Genomic DNA, 20,223 nt, shown 5'->3' with positions numbered 1-20,223 from the left:
CTTAATCATTCGGAAAATTCTCTACTCTTTCTGTATTTTAAAAACTTCTTGAATAAGCGGTTATAAATAAATAAAAATACTTTATTTTGTTTATCTTTTTACAGATACATTTAACACTGAGTCAATTACCTCGTGGCTGCTGTTATTATGATACCTTGTTAAAAATTATGACAAAGTCTTATCTACTTTGTGTTAGGTACAGAAACCACAGTTATTTTATTGTGTGAAGCCTTAACTGATTTTACCCTAGGCTTATAAAAGAATTAAGATATCCATTTTAATAATCAAGGACCTATGGAATTGGTTTAGGAATACACCAAAGGGTTAGTACAACAGATTAAGAATTCAAAATATGACAAAGATGTTAGTTCCATTGTATGGGAAAGGGGTGAATTAGTTAATAAGTGATAACTGATGCAACTAGATGTTCATCTGGGAGAACATAAAATCCACCCTCCGTATTTCATTAGTTACTCAAATTGTAGATAGTTTGTTATTAAAATCTTAAGAAAAGCAAGGAGACTGCAGTCCAGTGACACGGGAGAAATTTTTGGCTATTAATAAAACTCTAGACATTAGAAAAGAATACTTAGATGTATTTTATCATATAAAGTTAAAAATATTTGAGTAGAGGGGCGGAGGGAAAAATGTTTGAGCAATAAAAATTCTAAGAACAAAGTGAAATATACAAATCATTTCAATGAAAGTTCAGCAAAACTGGTGGGAGCATGTCAAAAGATAATTGAAGGCACCCCAGCTGGTATCACTTGAGCATCAAAAGGTAAAATGGCTTGAACTCATTATATTAATAAGAAGAAGTTATAATCTATGAGGATAATAATGCTCAATAAAAAATCACATGTTTTGCTTGGGAAATGTGTTCTTGCAGTGTGGAAACTGAGACCTACTGAAACAGAATCAGTAGGGATTGGGCCTATACATTTCCTGAATCATTTTCATGGAGTGAGCTGAACACTATCTTTGAAGGTGGTACTTTTGTAGTTGTAAATAATCAATATTTTGAGATAGTCAATAATATCTAATGAATCCACAAAATGTCTTTTCCTATCATATTGAGGGTCCCAAGATTACTCTCAGGTTCTCTAAGAGGACTCACATGACTCAGTATATAGTGAACCTAATGGCTGAGACTTATTACATTGAAAGGATATAGAATAAAATCAATAAAGGGAAAAAGACCATGAGCTGATTTCCAGAGGAAACCAGGCACAAGCTTTCAGAACTAGTCTTCCAGTGAAGTCACACAGACATGCTAAATTCCCCCAGTGATTTGTGGCAAGTATGAAATGTTGTTTACCAGAGAACCTTATTAGAGACTCAAAGCTAAGGTTATTTGTGGCTGCTAGTCACAAAGGGATCCTCTGCCTAGCACTTATCAAAATAGCTGACTCCAGAAGGAAAGCAGGTGTTCTGCGTAAGTCATATGCTTTGCAGTTTAGGCATACTGACCCATCTTATCAGTTAGGTTGGTAGGAGTGAATCATCCCAAACCTGTAATTCCCAGGTGCCCACCATGCAACAGGCATTTGGGTAATGTTAGGGCTTGCTTTGTTACCTCTTTTCTGTACATCTATTAAACTTAAAAACTTCAATGTTAAACTCAATTCACTTTCTAAAGGAAGAAGTTAGATATTTTAAGTGAGAAAATGGCAGGACTGCTCAAATTTTTGACTTTAAATAACTTTAGAAACTTTATATTTTTGTTTTAGAAAGAGTTGTTTAATTTTATAGCAAGATCAGAAGTAATTTAAGTGTTTGCCTTAGCTGGGCTTTGCCAAGGTTAAGTGCTATGTTTCATGAATATAGTATGAGGTTGGACTGTATGAAATTGCTGTTTTTTTATAGGTGAAAAAATGAATATCAGTAATTTTATATGTTTTATCCTAATATATGAGGGAAATTAATAGAATTCTTTATCATCATGACAGTGTTGCCTAGTTTAGATAAAGCTTTTTAAGAATTTTTTATCCGTTCTTACTAATGATAATAATAACATTTATAAATTACTTTCTAGTTAACAAAAAACTTTTTCAGATTCTTATTTAATTATCTATAAGAAAATAATGTTGAACTCTTCTTTGGTAAAAACTTTAAATACCTGCAAATACATTTGTATATAATTATATAAAGTTTTCAAAGAAACTAGTGTTTTGTTTTTTTAACCTCTAACTACTGACTATTCAACAGGTAATGTTATAATAGAAAGCAAGATCTTTGAGGTACCTTCTCTGTATCTTAAAAGTCAATTTAAAAAGACAATAGTTGGTGTTCTTTTAGTGTAAACATAGTAATACTGCATGTTTGAAATGTCAGTTTTTTCATGTTTGGCTACTAATGTATAGAAGAGATAAATATGCTGAAATTTAACTTAAGTATGCATAGACTTTAATTTTGTGGTCTAATCAGGCAACAGATTTATCACACAGATTTATAATGATCAAAATTACAATGATTGGAACCACCTAATATCAGAAACACAGTCATCCTATTTTATTTTTGGCTAAAGAGGTATACAGTTTGAAAACTATTGTGTAGTAAAACTGGTTTTAATGTGTGGCTTGTGGAACCAGTCTTATTTTATAATTGTCTCTATATATGTATTGAAAGTTATTTTTTGCTACTCAGCTGAAAACAGTTACAATTTTTCTGAAAGTACATTGAAAGGAAAAAGAGGATCTTTAATGCAACTTCGTCTAAAAAATGTTGGCAAGAAATAACATTTTTTTTTAATCCTCAATTGAGGATATATTTATTGATTTTAGAGAGAGAGGAAGGAAAGAAAGAGACAGACAGACAGGTGAGAGAAAATCATCAATTGGTTGTCTGTACGTGCCCAGATTGGAGATTGAACCTGCAACTTATGTATGTGCCCTTACTACTGGGGATCGAGCCCACAGCTTTTTGGTGTACAGTATGATGCGCCAGCCAACTGAGCCACCCAGCCAAGGCCTCTTAAAATAATATATATATATATTTATTAACTTAGGGAATAAGCTTAATGTACTTGTGATTTTATTTTAGGTAAAGTGGTGAAATAGAATTGATCATTTATTAATACTATATCACTGGTATAACTGGAAATTTATGAGTTATACTTGGTGTGGTTTAAAGCAGAATTCTGTTTGGGGTGATAGTTTTTTATAGTTTAGATGACTGTGTTAGCCATTTTTGTTAATACCTTGTATATAAGTATGCAGAATGTCTACATGTTAATCTCTGAGTATGAATATTCTACAAGAAATGATTTTATTTTCTTGTTCTTTTTTTATAGCTGTCATTATTAATTATGCAAGTGAAATGTTTAACTGCTGAACTCAGTCAATGGCAGAAAGACACTCCTGAAAGTAAGATTCTTATTTTTAGGTTTATATTTTTATAACCAAAGCAATGGCAAATTACTTCATTGATCACAAGAAGAATTACAAAATTCATTTAGCTTTCTTGAAATTGCCTAAATTGCATTGGCATTAGGAATTCATCTTATTTTTCTTCCTTTATAGGTGCTATTTTGTGCTTCTTTTATTATAGGTGAACATACCTGTCTCAAATTATAGTAATCTTGATTATGGGGATATTATAGCCACAGTTCATTCTCATAGACACTATCTTATATGCTTAGTAGAAACTGTAATTTGTTTCTTACAAATGAAACTTACCTAGTGGAAAAGTGCTTTAAAACTGATTTACATATGAGAAACACAGATTGTATATTACCTTTTGACTTGCCAAGCTAAAACAAACTATATTTTTGCCTTTTTTTGAGAAATAGAATATTGCTTAAAAATGGAACTGCCTTTTGAACCAGTGATTCCACTGCTAGGATTATACCCGGAAAATCCTGAAACACCAATTCAAAAGAACCTATGAACCCCTATGTTCATAGTAATGCTATTTATAATAGCCAATTGCTGGAAATAGCCTAAGTGCCCATCTGTAGATGAGCGGATCAAAAAATGGGTACATTTACACAGTGGAATACTACACAGCGGAAAGAAAGAAGGAACTCCTACATTTTGCCACAACATGGATGGAACTGGAGAGTATTGTGCTAAGTGCAATAAGCTAGGTGGCAAAAGACAAATACCATGTGATCTCACCTAATACAGGAAACCAATGAACAGAACAAACAAACGAGCAAAATAGAACCAGAGGCATGGAAACAAGAGACAGACTGATAGTAACCGGGATGGGGGGAGGGTGCGGGGGGAGGAAGTGGGGAGAGAAGGGGAAGGGTCTAATCAAGGAACTAGTATAAGTGACCCATGGATGTGGACAACAGGGCAGGGAATGACTGGGAGAGGGGCGAGGTGGGCGGGTCAGGGGAGAGCAGTGGGGAAAAAATGGGACAACTATAATAGAAAAAAATACAGAAAATAAAAATCTAATTGTAACACACAATTTGGAGATTTTTAAAATTATTATTATAACAGCCTATATTTCTCTTTGAGTGTTGGTCTGTGAACTATAGGGTCGCTGGTTCAATTCCCAGACAGGGTACATGCCTGGGTTGCAGACCAGGTCCCCAGTTGGGGGCATGCTAGAGGCAACCACACATTGATATTTCTCTCCCTCTTTTTCTCCCTCCCTTCTCCTCTCTCTAAAAATAAATAAATAAAATTTTTAAGAAGCCTGTATTTCTCTATCCTGTATGTGCCTGTATATATTACTCTGTATGTATTGTACCCTCTTTTTCTATATATGACTCTTTTCCTCTTTCTGCTGATTCTCTGTCTCCTTTCCTTTAACTGCCCCCATTTTCCTTCTTGGTCTCCTCTGTAAGCTTATCATTCTCTTTCCCAGTTATTGGGAGTCTTTTCCCTTCATTCTTTTCACAGACAATTCCATCAGCATTCTTGGTGGTAATTACTATATTCATGTCAGTGTTGTTCCACATTCTTACTGCCACATAGTAGTAGTTTTAATGTTAGCACTTTTGATAGGCATATATATGCAATTGTGATTTTAATTTGCATCTCTGTCCTTTTGCCTTCTGAGCATTATATTGAACATCTCAAAAGCTGCTCATACTCTGCTGTTAATATGTTGGTGTTCTCCAGAGGACTGTGCTCAGTTGTTATTACTTCTTACTCTAAATGCGATTCCAGCATTATATTTTCTGCTCCTGTTTGTATGTGTTATATCCATATTCGTCGTCGTCGGCAGCCGTCCGTCTCGAGAGACGATGGTGTAGCTTCTTAAGAGTCTATCTGCACCGCCGAGAATGGCTGTGCAGTCCAACTCGGGAGTGACACGGTATATGTCTCCTCCCGTGTTGAATCGACATCTTGCGATGACGCTGGAGTGTCCTCTCCAGTGAAGCTGAAGCTACAGAGCCTGGGCAGGGTGATATGGAGGATCTGCTGTTGCCCATGCAGCAGACCCCCCCTCTCTTCGCAGCTGAAGGATCCAAGGGAAAGACGGAGTCAATACAGCTTGGCTTCAGGTGCGCCGCAGGAGTTGCCGGTGTTGACTACGACATCAAACCGCCTTAGGGACTCCGGCTCCGGATTTTCTGTCGGGGTTTACTCCCTTAGCCTTTCCCCTGAAGAGATATGCCGCAAGGCAGCAGAGGGTTTTTTTTTGGAATCAGAGTTTTCCTTCTCTGATGTGCCCTGACTGGAAGATCGAACCAGCGACACTTAGCTCGCAGGCCGACGCTCAATCCACTGAGCCAAACCAGCCAGGGTTTATATCCATATTAATGACTTCTATATCAGGTTACTAGGGGTACCATCTCAAAGTACCATGGACTGGACTTTTTTTTTTTTTTAAGTAACAACTTTTTTTTTCTCACAATTGTAAGGTCTAGAAGTCCAAGATCAAGGTGTTGTTTTCTTCTGAGGTCTCTTTTTGGGTTGCAGATCACTATCTTCAACCTATGTCTCAACATGGTCACCTGTCTATATCCTAATCTCTTTGTATATGACCTCATTTTAACCTAATTATCTTTTTAAAGACCCAATTCCAAATACAGTCACATTCTGAGGTACTGGGGATTAGGACTTCAACATTTGAACTGGGTAGGGTGAGGGGTGATGCAATTTCCATAACAATTTCCAAAACTATATACCCAAACCAGATTTTACTATAATGCCACATTTATATCTTTTGCTAGCTTCAAGACATCTTTTCCAAAATATTTTGTAGGTATCTCTGATTCATGACCTGGCCTTCATTCCCTGACCCATTGAATGGACTCTATTTGATCTGTCATAAATTTGAGTACTTCTAAATTTTTCCTCTTTTATAAATTTCACATACAGCCACAGCCTGTTATAAAATATTGACCCCTATTTACACAAATTTACTTTAGGCCTTCATTCCTAATCCATTAGTATATTATAATAAACATTTACTTCTCAATAAAGATATTCTTTTTCAGTTAATTGTATGTTGAACTCTTCTGAGTTAAGGATTTAATTTTGCTAACAAAATTTAAACAAAATATTAATTTATACTTTCAGACTCGCAAAAAATTTTAATAAGTTTATAATATTTGCTATTTTTTATTCACTGTTCATAGCAACTTTTAGAAAAGGAGCTGGCATACTATATTAAAATTCAAAATACATATTTTCTTGTGTGAAATTCCATGTCTGGAAATCTGTCCCACAGAAATGAAAACACCAGTACAGAAAGACATGAATATAAGAATGCTTATTGCATCATTATTTTTGTTTGTTTATTTTTAAAAATAAAATCTAGGCACAAAATTAATGCTCACTTAATAGCAAAATCACTCAATACATTATGATATATTCACTCTGCAATATTGTGCAGCAGTTTGAAATTATGAATTAGATTTACACTAGATAAATAGGGGTTTTGTTGAGTGAAAGTAAGATAAGAATAATGTGTATGATATGATCCCATTCTGGTTAAACCAGCAGTGACAAATTAATAATCCTGCATGTATATATACAGATATAAATATATACATATTTGTGTGTATGAATAGGATCCTGTGACTACAGAAGGAATACAGTAGAGATTATTATGATTTTGAAGGATTAGGGAAACAACAAGGAAAGAAAAAGGCATTAAAAACAAAATGCATAGCACATTTGTATATATACACATTGGTTATATATTGTATATAAAGATGTTAAATGAAAATATCATAAACTGCACATATTTCATAAAACATTCCCTTAACATTAAGGGGAAAAGGAAAGAGGTAGCTTAAGAAACCACAAAGTCAAATTCTTAATTTTTAAGATTTAACAAAGCATATGTATGAGTTTTTTTTGTTTGTTTGTTTCTGTAGTACTTCCCCTGAATGAAGAATTTCTGGTATCATTGGGGAAAGAAGAGGTAAGTCATTTAATGAATTTGTAGAACTGCAAATAATTTATAACTGTGTCTTATGTAAGTTCATGACATAAGAAGTAGAAAGAAACCACTGTAAAGCCATATATTAATTTTCTATTTTAAATTATGTTTTATTGAACTGAATATTTTTTTGACCTTTGATTTTATTATTATTATTTTTAAAGTAATTTTTTAATTGCAGTCAATATACAATATCATATTAGTATCAGGTGTACAACCTGGTGATAAGACATAATTTGCAAAGTTATCACCCTAATGAATCTAGTACACAGGGTTATTATAATATTATTGACTATATTTTCTATGCTGTATTTTACAACACCATGATTATTCCGTAACTACCAATTAGTGCTTCTTAATCCGTTTCCCTATTTCACTCAGCCCCTCAACCTCCCTCTCATTTGGCAACTGAAAAAATATTCTTTATATCTATGAGTCTGTTTCTGTTTTGTTTGTTTATTTTTTTCTTTAGATTCTGCATGTAAGTGAAATCATTTGGTATTTGTCATCTCTGATTTATTTCACTCAGGTCTACACATTCTGTCACTAATGGTAGGATTTCATTCTTTTTTAGGGCTGAATAATGCTCCATTGTATATGTGCACCACTTCTTCATTCATTTGTCTATTGATGGGCATTTAGGTTCCTGCCATAGCTTGGCTATTGTAAATGATGCAACAATGAACATACGAATGCATATTTCTTTTCAAATTAGTGTTTTGTGTTTCTTTGGTTAAATACTCCAAAGTGGAATTCCTAGATCCTTCTTTGTCTCTTGTTACAGCCTTTGTTTTAAAGCCTGTTGTCTGGTATAAGTATTTCTCCCCCATTGTTTTTTCTTTCCATTTTCATGAAGGTTTTATTTTTGCATCCGTTTACTTTTTTTTTTTTAATATGCTTTATTGATTATGCTGTTACAATTGTCCCAATTTCTTTTCCCTTTGTTCCCCTCTACCCAGTTGTCCCCCCCCCCCCTTAGTCTATGCCCATTGGTTGTGCATATAGTTCTTCTCAACATCTTCCTCTCTACTCCACTACCTCCTAATGCTTCTTAATTTCTGCACCATCTCCCTTTCTTTACTTCCTTCCCCCTCCCTACTGACCTCCCCTCATAATGTTCCCCATGCCTATAATTCCTTCCCTTCTCTTGTTGCCTACTTAGTTTGCCTTTGCTTTGGTTCCCTAGCTTCTGTTGTTGGTTGTTGTGCTACAGTTTTGATCTTAATGTTCATAGTTTTGATCCTCTTTCTCCTAAATAAGTCCCTTTAACATTTAATATAACAGTGGTTTGGAGCTGATGAACTCTTTCAGTTTTACTTTGTCCTGGAAGTACTTTCTCTGTCCTTCTATTCTGAATGACAGCTTCGTTGGATAGAGTAACTGTGGTTGTAGGTTCTTGCTTTTCATCACATTGAATATTCTTTGCCAGTCCCTTCTTGCCTGCAGAGTTTCCTTTGAGAAATCAGCTGACAGTCTTATCGGGACCTGTCTGTTCATAATTCTTTTCTTCTCTTTTGCTGCTTTTAAGATTCTCTCTTTATCTTTAATTTTTGACATTTTGATTATAATGTGCCTTGGTGTGATTCTCCCTGGGTCCAGTTTCTTTGGACCTCTCTGTGGTTCCTGGACTTGTAAGTCTACTTCCTTCCTGAAGTTAGGGAAGTTCTGCTTCCTTATTTTTTCACATAATTTTTCAATTTGTAGTTCTTCTTCACCTTCTGGCAACCCTATGATTCGGATGTTGGCCCGCTTATAGCTGTCCCATAGGTCTCTGAGCCTCTCCTCATTTTCCTCACTTTTCGTTTCCTCTTTCTGCACTGGTTGACTGTTTGTTCCTTCCCTGTGTTCTGATTTGTTGATTTGATCCCTGGTTTTCTTGCCCTCACCCCTAGTTTCGTATGTGTTTTTGTTCATTTCAGCAGGACTAGTCTTCATTCCTTCCCTGTCTTGTTTAAGATCTGCTGTTAGGCCTATAAGCATTTTCATAACCAAAGTTCTGAACTGTGCCTCAGAAAGATTTCCTATCTACTGCTTCATTAGATTAGATATTTGCTGTCTGGTCAGCTGTGTCACCGGGATCTCTATTATGATCTGTGCCATCCTGACAGTTTGTGTTCACCTTTGCTTCCTGGGTGGGGCTGTCACACCTCCTATGCTTTAGGGGGCGGGGCCCTGTGCACTTGTCACACCCAGGTGACCCTTCTCACCACGCTGTGGCGCTTTCTGTGGGGGTGTGGGTCCAAGATGGATTTCTGCTGTTTACTCTCCGCTGAGAGACTGGTGCCTCCTCCTCCGTTCCCAGCCCCTCTGGGCCTCACAGTCCAAGGAAATGGGGGTCTGCCTTTCCTGGCATTGGAATCGTAAGCTGATGGGTCTGGTCTACAGCCGTGGTTGCTCCCAAGGCACTTCCCGCCTCTCCTTAAATATGGGTGTCTGTGCTTACTGCTATCCCACCGCTGTTGCTGCTGTTGCCGCTGCCACCAGCACAGCTTGACCTCTCCGCCCCGGCTTCGCGCCTCCTACCCGTCCGGATGAGAACCACTTGTTTACAACTTCATATGTTGGACTTCCATTTATATGCTGGAACTTCTGGTTATTTCTGGATTTTTGATAGTTGTATTCCTTCTTAGATGTGGAGGGAGACAGAGCATGTCAGCCTATGCCTCCATCTTGGCCAGAAGTCTCCTGTGTGTGTTTGCCTCTGTCCATCCCTTTACTTTTAATCTTTGTGTGCCTTTTGATCTAAAGTGAGTCTCTTGTTTTCTTATCCATTCAGCCATCCTGTGTCTTGATTGGAGCATTTAGTCCATTTGTATTTAAAATAATTGTTGATAAATATGCATTTATTGCCATTTTATTATTCATATTTTTATCTTTCTTTTCTTAAAAAAGACCCTTTAACATTTCTTGTAATACTGGTTAGGTGCTAATGAACTCTTTTAGCTTTTTCTGGTCAGGGAATCTGTTTACATGCCCTTTCATTCTAAATCATAGCCTTGCTGGGTAGAGTAATCTTGGTTATAGGTCCTTGCATTTCATCATTTTGAACATTTCTTGCAACTCCCTTCTGGCCTGCAGTGTTTCTGTTGGGAAATCAGTCTTATGGGAGCTCTCTTGTAGGTAACTATCTGCTTTTATATTGATGCTTTTAAAACTCTCTCTTTGTCTTTAACCTTTGGTATTTTAATTATGATGTATCTTAGTGTGGGCCTGTTTGGGTTCATCTTGTTTAGGACTCTCTGTGCTTCCTGGACTTGTCTTGTTTCCTTCATAAATTTAAGAAAGTTTTAAGTTATTATTTTTTCAAATTGGTTTTCAATTCCTTGTTTTTTTCTTTTCCTTTCAGCATTCCTATAATGTGAATGTTGATATGCTTAATGTTTACCCAGTGACCCCTTAAATTGTCCTCATTTTTAAAAATTCATTTTCCTTTTCCTGTTGTGATTGTGTGTTTTCTGCTACCTCATCTTCCAAATAACTGATTTGATCCTCTGCTTCATCTAATCAGTTGATTCTTTCTAGTGTATTCTTCATTTCAGTTATTGCAGTCCTCATTTCTGACGAGTTCTTTACATTTTCTCCTTTTTTTATGTTTCCTATGACTTCGTTGGCGTTCTCACTGAGTTGATCTATTCTTCTCCTTTCTATGATTGTGTTTTTTTTTTTTTTCTTTTCTCAGTTTCTCCATTTTGTTTTGTTAGTACTTGCTTTATATATTTCAGTACTCCCTGATTGGGTGCATATATATTGAGAAATGTTATATCTTTTTGATGTACTGTCCCTTTTATCATTTTAAAATGTCCATCCTGGACTTATGGTCAAGATGGAGGTGTAGGTAGACACACTGCATCTCTCTCCACAACTAAGAAGGAGTACAGCTACCTCAAAACTGGAGACAAAGCCCTGGCTGCTGTGGTTCAGTAGATGAAGCATCGGCCTGCGATCCAAGTGTTGCTGGTTTGATTCCCAGTCAGGGACATTACTAGGTTGCACGTCAGTTCCCCAGTTAGGGGCGCGAGTGAGAGGCAACCACACAGTGATGTTTCTCTCCCTCTCTTTCTCCTTTCCCCTCTCTCTAAAAAATAAAATAAAAACAAACAAATAAATAAATTATTTAAAAAATAAAAGCTGGAGACAACCAGAAGAGCCGGAAAATCAAGCTGCATGGAAGTGCAACAAACAAAGACATAAAGAAGAAATACTCATCCAGACACATAGGAGGCAGGTAGCTGGGACAGAAAGGATGCGGTGTGGTAGTGGCGGCAGTCGCAGGCCAGTGGAAAGCGCAGTCACACGTTTTAAAAAGTCATGAGGGACCCCTGAGGAGCCCTCCCAGCACCAGATCAGACTGCGCAGCTCACGGTTCCAGCACTGAGGAAATAAAGCCTCATTGCTTCTGACTGTGGAAACCAGTGGGGGCTGGAGCAGAGGAAGAAACAGCTGGTCTCACAGCAGAGTCTCCTGGTTTAAAGGCCCCTACAATCCTAAGGCATCCACAGACACACCCACTCTGGGACCCACAGTCAGGACAACAGCTAGAGGGGTGCCAGTACCATACGAGAAGTGGGAGAAGTGCCTGGAAAAGGGGCAGGTGCTGAGCAAGCGGTGTTCCCTCTCAGATCCCTCCTCTACATACAGCACCATAACGTGGTGAAATGGGTCACCCCGTACTGACGAATACCTAAGGCTCTGCCCCTTACAATGTAAGAGTTGCCACAGCTCTACATAAGACACAGAGGCAAACATGGGACCCTGTCAAGATGAGACAGAGAAGTATGGCCCAAATGAGGGAACGAATCAAGGTTCCAGTGGGAGAACTAAGCAATGAGGAGATAGCCAACCTAAGAGCCTCAGACTTCAAAACACTGGTGATAAAGATGCTCACAGACTTGACAGATATACTTGAGAACAGTAAATGCAGAAGGGAAGAAGTGAAGGCTAAGCTAAGTGAAATAAAGGAAAACCCACACAAAACCAATGGTCAAAGGAAGGAAACTGGTCTTCAATGATTTGGAACATAAAGAAGAAATAAACAGTCAAACACTACAGAGTGAAGGAACAAGAATTGAAAAAAATGAGCAGGGGCTCAGAAACCTCTGGGACAACTTTAAACATGCCAACGTCCAAATTATAGAGGTGCCAGAAGGAGAAGAGGAAAAACAAGAAATGGAAAACTTACGTGAAAAAAATAATGAAGAAAAACTTCCCAAATTTGATGAAGGAAATAGACATACAAGTCCAGGAAACAAAGAGTCCCAAACAAGCTCGACCCAAAGAGGACCATACCAAGACACATCATAATTAAAATGCCAATGGTTCAAGATAAAGAGAATCTTAAAAGAAGTAAGAAATAAGAAGACAGTTACCTACAAAAGGGTCCCTATAAGACTCTCAGCTCATTTCTCAAAAGAAACATTGCAGGCAAGAAGGGACTGGCAAGAAGTATTCAAAGGAATGAAAAGCAAGGACCTACAGCCATCTTTACTCTATCCAGCAAAGCTATCATTTAGAATGAAAGGGCAGATAAAGTGCTTCCCAGACAAGCTAAAGGAGTTCATCATCACCATGCCATTATTATATGAAATATTAAAGGGACTTATTTAAGAAAAAGAAGATCAAAACTATGAACATTAAAATGACAGCAAACTCACAAATATCAACAAAAGAATCTAAAAAATAAAAACAAAAAGAAAAGAGCAAACCAGAATAGGAATAGAATCATAGGTATGGGGATCATTTGGAGGGTTATCAGCTGGGAGGAAGGGAAATGGGGAAATAGTCCAGGGATTAAAAAGTGTAATTGGTAAGTATAAAATAGACAGGGGAAGTTAAGATTAATATAGGAAAGGATGAAGCCGAAGAACTTACATGTACGATCCATGGACATCAACTGAGGGGCATAGGATTGCTGGAGGGTAGGGGATGTACTGGGCAGAAGGGAGCAAAGGGAAAAGAAATTGGAACAATTATAACAACATAATATATACTTTAAAAAATAATAAAATGTCCATCCTTATCTCTTGTTACTTTTTTTATCTTGAAATCTATTTTGTCAGCTATAAGTATGGATATACCTGCTTTTCTTTTGATGGCATTTGCATTGAGTCTATATTTGTCTTTGCAACTTAGGTGTCTTTAAAGACAGTATATGGTTAGGTTTTGTTTTTTGATTCAGTCTGTCACTCTGTGCCAGACTTTTTATTGGTGAATTCAGTCTATCTACATTCAGGGTAATTATTCATGTATAAGGATTTCGTATAGTCTTTTTGTTGTTGTTCTTTTCCTTAGTGTTTCTGTCTGTTTCTGTTTGGTGGTATCCATACTTACTTCCTGTTTTCTCTTTTGTTAAACTATATGTCTTGATAATGTGTGTGCGTGTGTGTGTGTGTGTGTGTGTGTGTGTGTGTGTGTGGTTACCATTAGCTTTATGCAAAATAAAGTTTCATATATACAGTAGTCCTTTTTCTTCTGAATGCATCTAATCCTCATACTCCTTTGTAAATTCAGACCTTTACCTACTCCCCTTTTATGTTTTTGTTGTTGCAAATTATCCCAATTTATGCTATGAGTTTATTTCTTAATTGCAGTAGCTATTATCTTCCTCTTTTATGTGATACTTATGTGTATAGTACCCTATTCTCAAAAAGGGTTGTAATATCCTGCTTCTGTCTGCCTGTTGATCTTACTCATAGCTCTGTGTTTCAGATAGAATAGCCCCCTTGAATATTTCCACATGGAGGTCTTAATGGTAGTAAATTCCTTCAGCTTCTGTATTTCTAAGAAAGTCTTTTTCTCCTTCATATCAAAAGCATAACTTTACTGGATATATTATTCTTGGCTGGCAATTTCTCTCTTTCAGGAATTTGAATATTTGATTCCACTCTCTCCTTGTTTGTAGGATCTCAGTTGAGAAATCTGATGATAATCTAATGGACTTTCCTTTATAGGTTACTGTCTTTTTTTTTCCCTGTCTTGACAGTTCTTTGTTTTGAAATTTTGACAGTTTTAATACAATGTGCTTTGGAAAAGATATTTTCATATTGAGATAATTATGTATTCTGTTTGCTTCCTGAATTCAAAGATCTAACTCTTTCCATAAGTTTGGGGGAGTAGTCCATTTCCTTTCCCTCTCTTATTATTCTGGTATGCCTATTATTATTATATTGCTCTTTCTGATGGAATCAGATAGTTCTTATAGAGTACTTTTTGTTTTATATGCTCAAGTCTCTCTCTTCTCCCCCTGCATCATTTCTATTTTCAATATCACTAATTATTTTCTCCATCTATTCAGCTCTATTTTATAAGATCGCTAGTTCATTTATAATATCTTTAATTGAGTTCTTCATCTCTAGATTTTTTTTTTTAAGTTTCAGTCTCTTTGTACTCATTTTATTCACTGATTTTATTTCTGAGCTTATTAAACTGCCTATCTGTGTTTTCTTGTAACTCATTAAGTTTTTTCAGAGCTGCAATCTTGAATTCTCTGTCATTTAAATTTCATAGTCCATTGTCTTTAAGTTATTTCTCTCTTAATCCTCACCTGAGGGTGTTTTTTATTGATTTGAGAGATAGGGGAGAGGAGGAAGGAAGGAAAATAGGGGGGGGGGGAGAGAGAGAATGAGAGAAAATGAGAATGAATGTGCGATAGAAACATCATTTGCCTCTCATATGTTCTGCTACCAGGGATAGGACTGATAACCCAGGCATGTGCCCTGAGCAGAATTGAACCGGCAGACTTTTGGTTTACAGGATGACATGTCAAACAACTGAGCCACTTGTCTGGGCCCATATCTATTTTCTGGATATTTTTCATTTTATTTTTGAGCTGCCTGTTGCCTTGGTTATTCATGGATTCCTTCTCTGTCTAGGCATCTTTATATGCGTGGTACTTCTCTAACAGATTGATAAGAAGTCTTTCTATTGTTTTCTAATAGGTGGCACTGAAGCAGAGGTTTTTTAGTTCTCTTATACTGCTCTGATTTTTCAAATCTCTGGGTTTTGGAAATGTCCTGTGTTCCCTGGGAAAGTGGGCATCTCCCCTGTGTTCAGGTTCCCTCTGTCTCAGTGGCCCAACCTCACAGGGGAATGTGGTGAACCATGGGGTCTAAACTTGTGAAATCCCAGGGCTATTCCCTGCAGGTGGGGTGAGGGGAGGTGAGGCGGGGAGGGAGCTGGCTGCTGTCTTTGCTCCTTTGTTCTCCCAGTAATGGTGACTGGCAGACTTCAGCTCCCTGCCTTCTGTATCTCCACCCAACCCTGGGATTAGTTGCAGAGTGTGCCTGTCACTCAGGGAAAAAAATGTTTCTGTAGTACCAGTTCTCAGGTTTGCAGATAATGTGCTTTGCACCCCAACACTCACTGCTAGCTTCTCTGGGGCTCACTGCTAGCTGTGGGAGGGTGCGGTGATGTGGCCAGTCTCCATGTCTTTGTTTCTCTGTCTGGAATGCCAATTGCCAGATGACCGTGGCTGCACCTCTGTGCTGCGTCCCTGTCCAAATCACTGAGTACTCTGATCCTCCTGGCTAAAGGGAGTACCAGTGAAAACCTGATTCCTCCCCCACTTTAGGCTGAGACCCACAGTGAGATCGGGGCTGCGTTCCTGACCCCATCTCAGCTCTTTTCCCTCTTCACCTCCTCAGTGTGCTTCCACTTGCCCGCCTTAAATTATTGCAATGTCCAGATCTCTCAGACATGTTTGTGCATTGAGCACGGAATCCTTTGTTGAATTATAGCTGTTAAAATCGTTGGCACTTCAAGGGGAGAGACCGAGGGGACCTCTAATGAGGCCATTCCTCCGACCACAAATCCCATTTTTGATGCCAAATGTGTCAGGGTTTTCCCCAAGACCGCTCTCAGGTTCCATGTTTCATTAGATAGGCTCACTGGAGTCAGGAGAGCTGTTAAACTCGTGGTTTTGGTTTACTATAGTGAGAAGACACAGATTAATATGAGCAAAAGGAAAAGGCACATGGGACAAGCTTATAGCAGTCCTTTCCCAGTGGATATGTTTAATTCTCCCTGCAACTGTGTGTGACAACATGGGCAAAGTGGGGTCAAATAGGGAAGTTCATTTGAGCCTGTTGTCCATGGATTTTATCCGGAATCAGTCACTATGCTTGTAGGGCCTCCTTGACTGATGTCAACTCATAATCCAGGCCCCAGAGCAAAAATGCATTCACCAAGAATCACACGGAATAAACTCTAATCAATACAGTACCAACTGGCCTAAGGCTCCGGGCACACCAAACACTCTTACTACGCAGAATATTCCAACGTCTCATAGCTTTTCTTCCAGGGATCCACCAGAGGCCAGTCCTGAAGAAAGGCCTTATTTGGTAATGTGTGGAGTTTGTGCAATGTTGGCCTGCTGAGTTAATCTTTTCCTTAACACTTGTCTTTTTATTCTTTTAAACAGTGTCTTTTGAAGAACATAAGCACCTAATTTGATTAATTTTATTTTATCAAGTTGTCTTCTAAAGTTTTTTCTCAAATAGGAAATATATGTCCAACTTTAAGGTCACAAAGTTTTTCTTGCATGTCTTCTTTTAGAAATTTAAGTGTTAGGTTGCACATTTAGATCTATGATCCATTTTTGAAATAATTATGAAATGAGTTATTAATAAAGGTTCTTTTTTTGCTTATAGCTACAAACTGTTCCAACACAAATTGTTGAAAGAACTGTCTTTCTGTTTTGGATTTCCTTTGCACATTTACTGAAAATTAATTGACTATATGTGGGTGGATCTGTTTCTAGGCTCTTCCTTTGTTCTCCATTCTATGCTTTGGCTGTTTCTCTTCCTTGGTTCTGTGTATTTTAGTCCAATATCGCGTTGTTTTATTTATTGAAGCTTTATAATAAGTCTTGAAATTAAATAATATGAGTTATCTAACTTTATTGTTCTTTACTAAAATTGTTTTATATTTTCATATAAATTAAAGTTAGCTTGTCATTCTATGCTATAAAAAAGCTTAGTGGAATATTATTGAGATTGTTCTGAATCTATAGTTTATGAGAAGAACTGACATCTTTAACATTCTGGGTCTCAATTCAGATCCATGAGCACTGTATGATTTCTGTGTTGATTTAGGTCTTTATTTACTTGGTATTTTAAAAATCTATCTCACCAATATTTTGTACTTCAGTATATCAGCACACTAAAAAAAGACAAAAAGAAAATCTTGATCATCTCAATGAATTCAGAAAGAATAAGTGACGAAATTTTTAAAGAATTACTCATTTTAGAGGAGGAGGAAGAGAGAGAGAAACATCGATTTTGTTGGTTCATTTATTTATGCATTCATTGCTTGCTTCTTTTATGTGCTTTGACTGGGGATCAAACCTGCAACCTTGGTGTATCCCGATGACACGCTAACCAACTGAGCTACCCAGCCAGGGCTAATTAATGATTTTTAAAAAAGAGTTCATAAACCCTGGCTGGTGTGGCTCAGTGGATTGAGCATCGGCCTGTGAACCAAGTGTCGCTGGTTTGATTCCCAGTCAGGGCACATAACTTTGTTGCACGTCTAGTCCCCAGCTGGGGGCACGAGTGAGAGGCAACCACACAGTGATGTTTCTCTCTCCCTCTCTTTCTCCTTTCCCCTCTCTCTAAAAAAATAAATGAATGAATAAATAAATAAATAAATTTTTAAAAAGAGTTCATAAATTGTAATCAAAGTGTAGAAGTCCTTTGTATATTTTGTCAAATCATTTCTTTTGTATTTCATATTTTTGATGCTATTAAAATAATATTTTTTAAAATTTCAATTTCCAATTATTTATTCCTGGCACACACGAATGCAATTAATAGCTATCTATTGATCTTGCACCTGGGGAGCATAAACTCCTTTATTCTAGAGCTTTTTTCTATGTTTTGTATGATTTTCTTTGTAGCTAGTCATGTCATCTGACATCAAAGGCAGTTTTACTTATTCATTTCCATCTGGACATGTTTTATATCTTTTTCTCAACTCATTGTACTGTCCTGGAACATTTAGTAATATATTGAATAACAGTGGTGAGAATGAACATTTTTGTTTAGTTCCTGATCTGAGCAGATAGCATTCACTCTTTCACTATTAAGTGTGATGTTAGCAGTAGGTTTTTCACTGATGCCCTTAATTAAGTTGAGGAAATTACCTTCTGTTACATTTTATGAAGTCTTTTTTAATCATAAATTTACACTGAATTTTGTCACTCTGAATTCATAAGGAACTTTTTCCTTTTGTTCTATTGATAGAGTAAATTAACATTGATTTTTAAAAATTGATTTTGATTAAGTGTACATTCCTAGGATAAATTCCATTTTGCGGTAGTATAGTAATCTTTTTTATTAATTGAAGGGTTTAATTTGCTAAATTTTATTAAGCTTTTTGCATCTCTGTTCTTGAGAGATACAGGTCTGTGGTTTTCTCTTGACATCTTTGCCAGGCTTTGTTATTAGGACAATACCAGCTTTGTACAAATTGAGAAGTTTGCTCTCTTTAAAAGAATTTTTATAGAATTAATATTATTCCTTGGTTGGTTGTTAGAATTCTAGATAAAGCCATGTGGGCCTGGAGTTTTCCTTGTGGGAAAATTTTAAATTACAAATTCAGTTTCTTTACTACTAGTTAGGTCTTCTGTTTTCTCTGAATGAGCTTTGGTAGTTTGTGTGTCTTCAAAGAGTTTGTCATTGTATCTAATTTGTCAAATTTATTGACATAAACTGTTCATAGCATTCTCTCATTACCATTTTAATGTTTGTAGAAATGTTACCTTTTTATTCGTGATGTTACTAATTGTGACCCTTTTTCCTCCTTTAATAGTCTGGGTAATTTTATTGACCTCAAAAAATCAGCTTTGGGTTTCATTGATTTTTTTTTTCTATTTTTCTTTTTGTTTTTCTGTTTCATTAATTTATGTTATTAAGCATTATTTTTTTCCAGCTTAATTTTGGTTTTATTTGTCCCCTAAAGCCATTTTTTTGAGAACTATCTTTTTTCTAATATAGACTTTTAGTGATATAAATTCTCACTGAGAACCGCTTCTGCTTCATCCCAGAAATTTTTACTTTGTTTTTATTTTAAGACAGCTTATAATAATTTATTTTTCTGTTGATTACTTCTTTCACCCATGGAATATGTAGAAGTCTGTTTTTAGTTCCAATTATTTACACGTTTTTCCAGGTACCTTTCTATTATTGATTTTTTATTCCATTTTTAGATCATATTTAATGTGTTATCAATACAGTTGCATTGAAATGTATGTACTTGATTTTTCTTTCCTATTTGTCTTACCTTTTCTCTGTTCCTGCTTCTCTTCCCACTTTCATGGATTAATATATATATTAAGAAATAAAATCATTTTATTTACACTATTTGCTTATTATATCTTAATTTTTTGTGTGATTGCTCTATTATATTATCACTGATTTAGATTTAGAAAAAGCTAATGGTAACCTTTGACAATGGGAGAATTAAACACTAGCTAATGTGTTTTAGAAACAAAAGGATACTAGAAAAAGTCCAGAACTTACTGTAATTTCCTGTTGCCACATCATCATATCTGATTTCCTCAAATACATCAAGCATGTTCCAGCCTCAAGGCCTATGTATGTAAAATTCTCTGTCTCTGGAACATTCTTTTGCTGGATAGATGACATGGCTTCTCTCTTGTCTTCTTTCTCTCCTGCGAAACCTGATCAGACAGGTCTTTCTTTACTGTCATGCTACCTATCATACATAATATACCTGTTGTGTCTTATCTGTTGTCTTAGTTTGACTTAAGATTTTTTTTTTTTTCATGCAACTTATTACTCACTGGAATTATATATTTGTTTGTCTGGATTCCTCTCTTTGTTCTGTTCACCTTTGCATCCCTGATTCCTTCAA

The 20,223-nt window shown here is 36.5% G+C and overlaps 1 protein-coding gene across 2 annotated transcripts in view; it reads left to right on the top strand.

Annotated features, from left to right (window-relative positions):
- The window catches only part of CENPK (centromere protein K), a 36,589-nt gene that overhangs the window by 9,348 nt on the left and 7,018 nt on the right, over positions 1-20,223 (top strand). For both annotated transcript variants that reach the window (XM_090278945.1, XM_090278944.1), the window contains exons 4-5: positions 3,293-3,365; positions 7,289-7,335. In XM_090278945.1, coding sequence (XP_090135071.1) covers positions 3,293-3,365; positions 7,289-7,335 — 120 coding nt within the window. The remainder of the gene's footprint in view (positions 1-3,292; positions 3,366-7,288; positions 7,336-20,223) is intronic.

The sequence above is a fragment of the Furipterus horrens genome, unplaced genomic scaffold (assembly GCF_987537825.1).
Source record: "Furipterus horrens unplaced genomic scaffold, mFurHor1.1.pri manual_scaffold_5, whole genome shotgun sequence".
NCBI classification, from domain to species: Eukaryota; Metazoa; Chordata; class Mammalia; order Chiroptera; family Furipteridae; genus Furipterus; species Furipterus horrens.
The sequence above is the reverse complement of the archived record's forward strand: the minus strand, read 5'-3'. Positions and strand labels throughout refer to the sequence as shown.